The sequence below is a fragment of the Gobius niger genome (assembly GCF_951799975.1).
Source record: "Gobius niger genome assembly, chromosome: 4".
In the NCBI taxonomy this organism is placed as follows: domain Eukaryota; kingdom Metazoa; phylum Chordata; class Actinopteri; order Gobiiformes; family Gobiidae; genus Gobius; species Gobius niger.
This window is the reverse complement of record NC_136855.1, coordinates 2,413,710-2,424,098: the sequence shown is the minus strand read 5'-3', so window position 1 is coordinate 2,424,098 and position 10,389 is coordinate 2,413,710. Positions and strand designations below refer to the sequence as shown.

At 39.0% G+C, this 10,389-nt stretch overlaps 1 protein-coding gene across 1 annotated transcript in view; it reads right to left on the bottom strand.

Annotated features, from left to right (window-relative positions):
• The window catches only part of LOC306962383 (NACHT, LRR and PYD domains-containing protein 3-like), a gene marked incomplete at its 3' end in the record, with an annotated part of 158,941 nt that overhangs the window by 120,908 nt on the left and 27,644 nt on the right, over positions 1-10,389 (bottom strand). The window contains exon 4 of the mRNA XM_079555503.1: positions 5,782-5,856. Coding sequence (XP_079411629.1) covers positions 5,782-5,856 — 75 coding nt within the window. The remainder of the gene's footprint in view (positions 1-5,781; positions 5,857-10,389) is intronic.

Genomic DNA, 10,389 nt, shown 5'->3' with positions numbered 1-10,389 from the left:
TGCCCAGGTCCCGGTACAAACAGTGGGGCGATCGTTCTTTCAGGGTTGTAGCGCCAAAACTGTGGAACAGCTGCCCCTCAGTCTGCGTGTTCTCACAGAGCTGTCCCTCTTTAAGTCTAGATTGAAGACACATCTCTTCAAACTAGCTTTTAAGACTTAGACCGCACTTATTTGATTGATTGATTTTTTAATATTGTTTTATCTGTCTGTGAAGCACTTTGGTCTTCCTTGTGTTGTTGTAAGGTGCTATACAAATAAACTTTGATTGATTGATTGATTGCTTCTCTTTGCACAGGATTTTAACACAAGATGAGCAGAGCATTTTTTCATTTTTTTACAGTTTATTTTTTGCACTTTTCTTATCATGTTTTCTTATTGTTGTTTATTCAGGTTTTCTTTTTTTTGTACTTTGCACTCTGTACCTGTACAGCACTTTGGGGCAGTGATGACTGTTTTGTAACTGTGCTTTATAAATAAATTTGACTCGCATTGCGATGTTGTGGCGCCGCCCCCTCCCCATGCTTTCCCCAGACCACTACTGCTGAAGGCGGTGGGTTGTGAGGGGGGTTGTCCTGTAAAGGCTTAATAACATATGCAGTGCACACTGTTTAATACAGATGAAAGAAATAAAAGTGTCCCTCCACTGCAGCAGATCCAAGCTGAGCGGGCGGGACAGAGAGGCACAGCCTCGCGTTAGACACTGTTCGAATGCACAAAGTTACCAAATGTGCAGGATTTAATTGATCAGAAACTGTCACATCGGCTGCGGAGGAGTTGCAGAGTTATGCAGCAGTTACAAGAAAACTGTAGCGTGTTGGAACATTTGAGCTACAGCTGCAGGATTCTTGGAGCGGCTGAATTGGGGAAAAAAAAAAAAAGTTTGTGAAATGCACTTTCTGAGCTGTTGTCGATAAGAAGCAACAATGTACAAAGGAAACATGAGGCTTATTACAACGACCACTGATGCTGATGGAAACGTCTCCTTAAAACTTGAGGCATGTGTGGTTTATTTATGGAAAACTGTTGTAGTTTTGGTGTTAGGGGTGAGCGTGTTGATCTACTGTATCAAAGTCAGCCCGTGCGTAACCTACGCTCAAACAGACTTTTCAAGGTCATTTCGCTTTTGTTTTCAATTTGACGTGGATTCTAAGAAAGCCGACAAGGCAGCGCGATGTAAACCTACGCCAACTGTAAGATCACGCGTGTACCACGGACTGCGCCCGCCACAACATCTGGTTCTCATTAACTCTGTGAATATTTGTTTCATACAGTGTGAGGAAAAAGGAAACAACAGTTCTGAACTGTGTCTATTTATAGTTTATTTTTCTAACTGTGGATTTATGAACATTTATGACTTTTAGAGATGGTTCTGAAACCTTTTCCACCTTCATACAAATCAATCATTCTCTTCTGAGCGAGGCATGGTGCACATCACACAAAGCTTCTCAACAAGAGACAATTCTTAACTAGTGAGTGTTTTCAGTGATAAGGGCGGCTTGAAGCCACACCTCAGTGACTGGACCTCAGGTTGGCTCAAACCTGACTCTAAAAGTCTGCACTAACTTGTCTAATTAGCTTTTAGATCATCCTTAGCCAGGGGGTGTACTCACTTATTCCTCCCTGTCCTGTGAATGTTTACATGTCATGGCCAAAAAAAAACATGATAAAATGTAAATGTTTGGGTGATGTTAGTTTAAGCAGACACTGTTTAATCATTCTTGTGATTTTAGTGAAGATCAAACCACATTTTATGAGCAATTTAGGCAAAAATGTGAGAAATTCCAAACAGTGTACTCACTTTTTATTCCCACTATATTTCAGCATTAGAACTTATTGATTTATGTAATGTTCTTTATTGCTGTGTTTCAGGTGAGATCAGTTCATACTAATACATTTGTCTCTAAATACAGAGAGACTGAAGGTCTTACCCTGAGTCTGGTCCTGGCTCCTCAAAGTTCAGAGGTTCATGTTTTGACCAATCACTTTTCAAAGACAGACCACTGCCTCCTGACCTGGAAAACAGCAGCACAGTCACAGCTTCACACAGAACCAAACAGGAACTCTGTGTATGACTGTCCAGAGGAAACAGGTCCAAACAAATGTGGACCAGAGCCTTAAAGACACATGTGGTTTGTATCCGTCCAAACGGCCTCTTGGTTCGGCCTCTTAACGGGTCCTCAAAGGATCACTCTTTTATCATATTTATCATGATTCTGTTCAATTGTTACAAATGGCATTATTGATTGAGTCAATTATTGGTTTTCATGTTCTTTATTGATTGACTGCGGAATTCTTCCGCAGTCAATTATTGGTTTTCATGTTCTTTATTATTGATTGACTGCGGAATTCTTCCGCAGTCAATTATTGGTTTTCATGTTCTTTATTGATTGACTGCGGAATTCTTCCGCAGTCAATTATTGGTTTTCATGTTCTTTATTATTATTCCTCTTCCATCTTTTTCCCGATTTTCTAGAGCTTTCAGCACCTTCATGCTTTGTGCAATTTATGCAAGTTATGCATCAAAACGTTCCGCATGTTGAGGAGAAGGGTGCTATTACTTTTGGGACTTCTGCAACTTACGGTTTTTCCGCAATCGGCCAAAATGTCGGAGATTTTTCCCATTGACTTATAATGGGGCTGCCGCAAATCCATGCTTTTCTGCACTTTTTTCTGCATTTTCTGCAATTTCTGCACTTTATGCATGTTCAGCTTATGCAACTTGTGGGTTTTGAGAAAAAATTGGCCTTCTGCAGTTTTCCAGTTTTTTTATCCAAGAGTTTGAAATTTTTGCATTGGTGTGTATGGGGGGAATCCAGCCAATGGGGAAACTCCAGGCCTTTCAGCCATTTGTGCAGCTTCTGCCAATCAAGCACTGAGGTCATTTCAACAGTTTGACCAGTTTATGGAATATAAAAGTTTATGCAACATTAATAATTTATGCAAATTAACCACTTTATGGGATTTAACCAGTTTATGCATTTTAAAGCGTTTATGCAACTTAAGAGTTTATGCCATTTAGGATTTATGCATTTTAAAGAGTTTATTCAATTTACATAATTTATGCAAATTAACCCATTCATGCATTTTACCACTTTATGCAGTTTATACAGTTCATGCAACATGACATTTATGCATTTTACCAGTTTATGCAAATTAAGCAATTTATGCAATTTGATCAGTTTATGCAATTTCTGCATTCGCTTCCCGCAATTCCGCAGTCAATCGCAATGGCGCAGCCATTGCATTTCTAGTTATTATTCCTCTTCCATCTTTTTCCCGATTTTCTCCAGCTTTCAGCACCTTCATGCTTTGTGCAATTTATGCAAGTTATGCATCAAAATGTTCCGCATGTTGAGGAGAAGGGTGCTATTACTTTTGGGACTTCTGCAACTTACGTTTTTTCCGCAATCGGCCAAAATGTCGGAGATTTTTCCCATTGACTTATAATGGGGCTGCCGCAAATCCATGCTTTTCTGCACCTTTTTCTGCATTTTATGCAATTTCTGCACTTTGTGCATGTTCAGCTTCTGCAACTTGTGAGTTTTGAGAAAAAATTGGCCTTCTGCAGTTTTCCAGTTTTTTTATACGAGAGTTTGAAATTTTTGCATTGGTGTGTATGGGGAAATCAGCCAATGGGGAAACTCCAGGACTTTCAGCCATTTGTGCAGCTTCTGCCAATCAAGCACTGAGGCCATTTCAACAGTTTGACCAGTTTATGGAATCTAAAAAGTTTATGCAATATTAACAATTTATGCAAATTAATCACTTTATGCATTTTAAACCGTTTATGCAACTTAAGAGTTTATGCCATTTAGGATTTATGAATTTTAAAGACTTTATGCAATTTACATAATTTATGCAAATGCACCCATTCATGCATTTTACCACTTTATACAGTTTATGCAACATGACATTTTATGCATTTTACCAGTTTATGCAAATTAGATTATGCAAATTAAGCAATTTATGCAATTTGAACAGTTTATGCAATTTCTGCATTCGCTTCCCGCATTTCCGCAGTCAATCGCAATGGCGCAGCCATTGCATTTCTAGTTATTCCTCTTCCATCTTTTTCCCGATTTTCTAGAGCTTTCAGCACCTTCATGCTTTGTGCAATTTATGCAAGTTATGCATCAAAACGTTCCGCATGTTGAGGAGAAGGGTGCTATTACTTTTGGGACTTCTGCAATTTACGTTTTTTCCGCAATCGGCCAAAATGTCGGAGATTTTTCCCATTGACTTATAATGGGGCTGCCGCAAATCCATGCTTTTCTGCACTTTTTTCTGCATTTTATGCAATTTCTGCACTTTATGCATGTTCAGCTTCTGCAACTTGTGGGTTTTGAGAAAAAATTGGCCTTCTGCAGATTTCCAGTTTTTTTATACGAGAGTTTGAAATTTTTGCATTGGTGTGTATGGGGGAATCCAGCCAATGGGGAGACTCCAGGCCTTTCAGCCATTTGTGCAGCTTCTGCCAATCAAGCACTTTCAACAGTTTGACCAGTTTATGGAATATAAAAGTTTATGCAATATTAACAATTTATGCAAATTAACCACTTTAAGCATTTTATACCGTTTATGCAACTTAAGAGTTTATGCCATTTAGGACTTATGAATTTTAAAGAGTTTATGCAATTTACATAATTTATGCAAATTAACCCATTCATGCATTTTACCACTTTATGCAGTTTATACAGTTTATGCAACATGACATTTTATGCATTTTACCAGTTTATGCAAATTAGATTTAGCAAATTAAGCAATTTGAACAGTTTATGCAATTTCTGCATTCGCTTTCCGCAATTCCGCAGTCAATCACAATGGCGCAGCCATTGCATTTCTAGTTGATTGACTGCGGAATTCTTCCGCAGTCAATTATTGGTTTTCATGTTCTTTATTATTATTCCTCTTCCATCTTTTTCCCGATTTTCTAGAGCTTTCAGCACCTTCACGCTTTGTGCAATTTATGCAAGTTACGCATCAAAACGTTCCGCATGTTGAGGAGAAGGGTGCTATTACTTTTGGGACTTCTGCAACTTACGGTTTTTCCGCAATCGGCCAAAATGTCGGAGATTTTTCCCATTGACTTATAATGGGGCTGCCGCAAATCCATGCTTTTCTGCACTTTTTTCTGCATTTTCTGCAATTTCTGCACTTTATGCATGTTCAGCTTATGCAACTTGTGGGTTTTGAGAAAAAATTGTCCTTCTGCAGTTTTCCAGTTTTTTTATACTAGAGTTTAACATTTTTGCATTGGTGTGTATGTGGGGAATCCAGCCAATGGGGAAACTCCAGGACTTTCAGCCATTTGTTCAGCTTCTGCCAATCAAGCACTGAGGCCATTTCAACAGTTTGACCAGTTTATGGAATTTAAAAGTTTATGCAATATTAACAATTTATGCAAATTAACCCATTCATGCATTTTACCACTTTATACAGTTTATGCAACATGACATTTTATGCATTTTACCAGTTTATGCAAAATAGATTATGCAAATTAAGCAATTTATGCAATTTGAACAGTTTATGCAATTTCTGCATTCGCTTCCCGCAATTCCGCAGTCAATCGCAATGGCGCAGCCATTGCATTTCTAGTTATAATCATTATTGTTTATGTCACAAGACTCACATGTAACACATGCACTGAAGATAGATAGATAGATAGATAGATAGATAGATAGATAGATAGATAGATAGATAGATAGATAGATAGATAGATAGATAGATAGATAGATAGATAGATAGATAGATAGATAGATAGATAGATAGATAGAGTCTTACTGTGAGCCTGTTCTTAGTCGTTTCCTGAAGTCTAAAGGTTGATCTTTTGACCAGTTGCTCTTCATGGACACAGACCTGGAGAACAGGTTTAAAAACATTATCAAACAGAAACAAAGTGAAAAGTTCTTTATATAAAAACACTCACGGTGGATCAGTGCTGCCCCCTGGAGGCCGCTGCTGCTTACTTTGACTCATCCTGGATCAGGAGTGACCGGGGCTTTGCAGAACCAAATTAGGACAAAAACAAACGATCTCTTTAGTTTTTGGACAAATATCATTCAAATAAACAGAAGTCTTTGTCTCCTATGTCTGGTTTGAAGGATGTGGTCGTATATGTGTTGATCTGATGTCAGTCTGTCCATCTATAGTCTCCTGCTGACCTGACCACATGTTAAAGTGTGTTTGTTTAACTTCCTCAGGTCTGTCCCTCCACGTCCCACAAACACCAAAACTCCTCCCACTTTTGATCCTGTTTGAGGAGCTCTTTGCCCTTTGACCTCACCAACCGTGTTCAAATATCTTTACAGACGGAGTTCACAGAGTTTCATGCCTCACCTTTACCGTCCAAACATCCTCTTTCAAACATATTGTCACTCCTGATTTGAAAATGATTGAGTTCATTGTGTTGATGCTTTTTTATGAACAATTGTGCTGTTGTTCTCAAACCTGGACTAAAGTTCTGGCCTGTTTGGCGTCCTGGGCGAGCAGTATTTGCACCGCCCCTCACTCAAAATGCAAAAGTACAAGTTTGATGAGAGGTGATTTGACTCCACTCTTTTTCATTTGTCATATTTACTTCCCTGTCCACACAAAGGCTACTTAAGGCACTATATTGTTTTTTTCCTAGTAATGGACCCAAATTTGTTCTATCCTCCTTTAGTTTATTTCAAAGTAACTGCAAACTATATGCAAACTTATGCATATATTTCAATTTCATGAACGCCATGCGTATCGGCGCATGTGCAGGGGCGGACTGGGACTGAAATTAGCGTAATTGTGACACTTCCACAAATACATATTTTAACCTCTTACCCCCCGCCTTAACAATAACGAGTACATTTTCCCCAGTTCGGCTTTTTATTATTATTTTTTTTGATCGGTATCATCAGCAAAAAGAACGGGAAAGGTGGTCGTAGAAACAGAAGCAAAATCATTAATATAAATAATAAATAATAATGGCCCCAAAATTTAACCTTGTGGTGCACCATACTCCAAGGAATTCCTTTTAGATTCATGTTTTTTTATACTGGGCTTTACCCAAATCTAAAAGCTTCTCGACTGGAGATCAACAATGCAACGCCTCATTTGAAAGCTAAGACCTACAATAATCGCCGCATTTTTGTTGTTTATTAATCATTTTTTCCATCATTTTTTGTTGTGTTTTTCTCACATCTTTATAGTTTTTCCCCCGTGTTTTCCCTCATGTTTTTGTTGACTTTTCATCCTCTTTTTCTCGCTATTTTGATGCTTTTCTTTTTAGCTTTTAGATTTGGGTAAAGCTCGGTTGAGGCGGGACCTGTGGCCCTCGAGCCAGTGGCCCTTCTGTGCTCTTCCAGAATGGACATATGGCCAGTCCGCCCTTGCGCATACGTAACTCGCCGCATAAGCAGCGCGGGCCGTCACTTTCAGCCTCTGTAATGAGAGGGGCGTGTATCCGCTGTTGTGGATCTGCAGCCGCTCCGCTTTGCAGCTTTAATCACCGTGGTTTGAAGAGGCTGCAGCGGCGCGCGGTGATTCTGCTGGAGGAAATGCCCCAGATCAAAAACCTGGACTAAACCAGGTCAAACGCCAAAGACCAGCCCTTAATGTTTATGGCTTTATTATTCATAAACTTCACTGCGGCTTTAGAGTCACTGCTGTGAACCACGGACATAAATACTTTAACTTTAAGACATGTAACTGTTACTGCTTCTTTTAGGAGAGGCTGGTCATCAGCGCTGCATTAGGGCCTAGTGTAGAAAACATTTCCCAACACAAAGACTTACCGCTTATTTACTTAATACTCTCTTAAAGTTTCTCCATTTACTTTCACTTTCACTGCCACGCAGTTCTAAAACAAACCAGGACTAAACCCGTCAACACTTGATTGAAAATGGAGCCAAATGGAGCCAGAAGTGGTGAAGCATGTTCACAAACGGAGTGTAAAGAGTTTCAGGCCTCACCTCTGGATCCGAGCGCGTTATTCTGCTTTTCTGCTCTTCAGATCCTCCCGAACTGTGACAACACCGCCGCCCGCAAACCGGACATGAACCAGCTGCTCCTCCAGAGACCACCGCCAGAGGGAGCTGTTCCCCAGCTAAACAGCCAGACTCTAATATACAGACATGACTGAGTGAATAAAACAGCCAGACTCTAATATACAGACATGACTGAGTGAATAAAACAGCCAGACTATAATATACAGACATGACTGAGTGAATAAAACAGCCAGACTCTAATATACAGACATGACTGAGTGAATAAAACAGCCAGACTATAATATACAGACATGACTGAGTGAATAAAACAGCCTAACTCTAATATACAGACATGACTCAGTGAATAAAACAGCCAGACTATAATATACAGACATGAGTCAGTGAATAAAACAGCCAGACTCTAATATACAGACATGACTGAGTGAATAAAACAGCCTGACTCTAATATACAGACATGAGTCAGTGAATAAAACAGCCAGACTCTAATATACAGACATGACTGAGTGAATAAAACAGCCAGACTATAATATACAGACATGACTGAGTGAATAAAACAGCCAGACTATAATATACAGACATGACTGAGTGAATAAAACAGCCAGACTATAATATACAGACATGACTGAGTGAATAAAACAGCCAGACTATAATATACGTGAATATCCATCTGTCTTTAAATGGAAGAAATATTGAAAGAGTATCTGAACTTAAGTTTTTGGGTGTGACACTGGATGAAAAATTTAATTGGAAATCTCATGTCCACAGTATTAGAAATAAATTATGTAGAAACATTGCTGTTCTTCACAAAGTCAAATATTTTTTAAATCATGAATCTTTAAGGGTCTTATACTGCACTTTAATACTTCCTCACTTACTTTATTGCTCAGACGTTTGGGGAAACACATAAACTACAATTCAACCGCTGATAAAAATACAAAAAAAAGCTGTAAGAATAATAAATAAAACGCATAGTAGAGAACATACAAATCAACTGTTTATGAAATCAAAACTATTAAAATTACAAGATCTCATTAAATTACAGATTTTTTCGATTGCCTCAATCTGTACAATTGATGTTTGTATTCAACGCCGATGCATCCAGTGGTAGAAAACTTCACTTTACTCTCCCTTTTGCCAGAACAACCCAGAAGCGGAGTCAAACTGTGGAACGCCCTGCCCTTGAATTTAAAGAACTCCTCCACAGTGCACCGATTTAAAAAACAGCTCAAATCAACAAATATCAACTCTTACACACTGCTGTGAATATTAGATTTTAACTTTAAAAACAGTAGTACCTGTGTTGTTTATTCTAGCTTATGGCTTAAAGTATAATACCTGCGAATCAGACCATTTATGTTTTTTTTTTTTTTTGTCTACCTTTTGTATCTGAAGAAAGGGGCATTAGCATAAGCGTTGTCTTCATCGTGCTCCTTTTCAATCATGTATATAAAAAAAAATATAAAAAAAATCATGTATAGTTGTTGAAATGTGAAAACATGTAACTAACATGACTGAAATAAATAAATAAATAAATATACAGACATGACTGAGTGAATAAAACACGAGATCATTTATAACAGCCAGTCTGTACTCACAGTCGAACGCGTCTGAGCGGGAGAGAAACAGCGTCACAAACAACAGAGAATAAGTCACACTTTTGGTTCTATCTGGCAACACAGAAACTTTCACCTGGAAACAAAATAACAACATGTTTAATCATTGTGCTGATTCTCTACAGAACTATTTGGGAAATTCACCGGCAGCGTCTCACCTTCAATGGAGACCAATGTATTAGCAGTTCATCAGGATTTAGCTGCGTTATTTGTTACAGCCCAATCTTTGAAATACATCTCTCTGCACCTGCAATACTCGTACTTGTACTTATGAGCAACTAAACATGATATTTTTACTACAAAGTAATGTCACAAACATCGACTGAGAAGGAAGACAAAAGTAGGATGTTTAACATGTCCAAAGATTGGTTGTAATGCCGTTGAAACACTGGGTCGACGGTGTTCAGGTGTGGACTGACCGATGTCGATGTTCTCTCGGCCCAGAGCCACGAGACACAGGAACAGGAGGTCTCTGTATATGCTCCTGAAACATCGAAACATAAAAGCAACTGAGGCTGAGGACACACTACATGTGATCAGAGCAGAGTCAGATCAGAGGGCATTGGATTAGCACAAAGTAGCTGCTCATGCTAAACCCTGCTTCAGGAACTAACTGTCAGGCTGCCCAACGCAGAAACAACCACACATGATCAAAAAGCAGTTGTGTTACTTCTACTGGACTAGTGCGCACTGCTACTCCTACACGGAGGTCAGGACAGCTCATTTTAGAGGCTGGATCATCATCAGCTACATCTAAAACCAGTTGACCTCTTGACCCCCGGCTCTGGTCCCAGTGC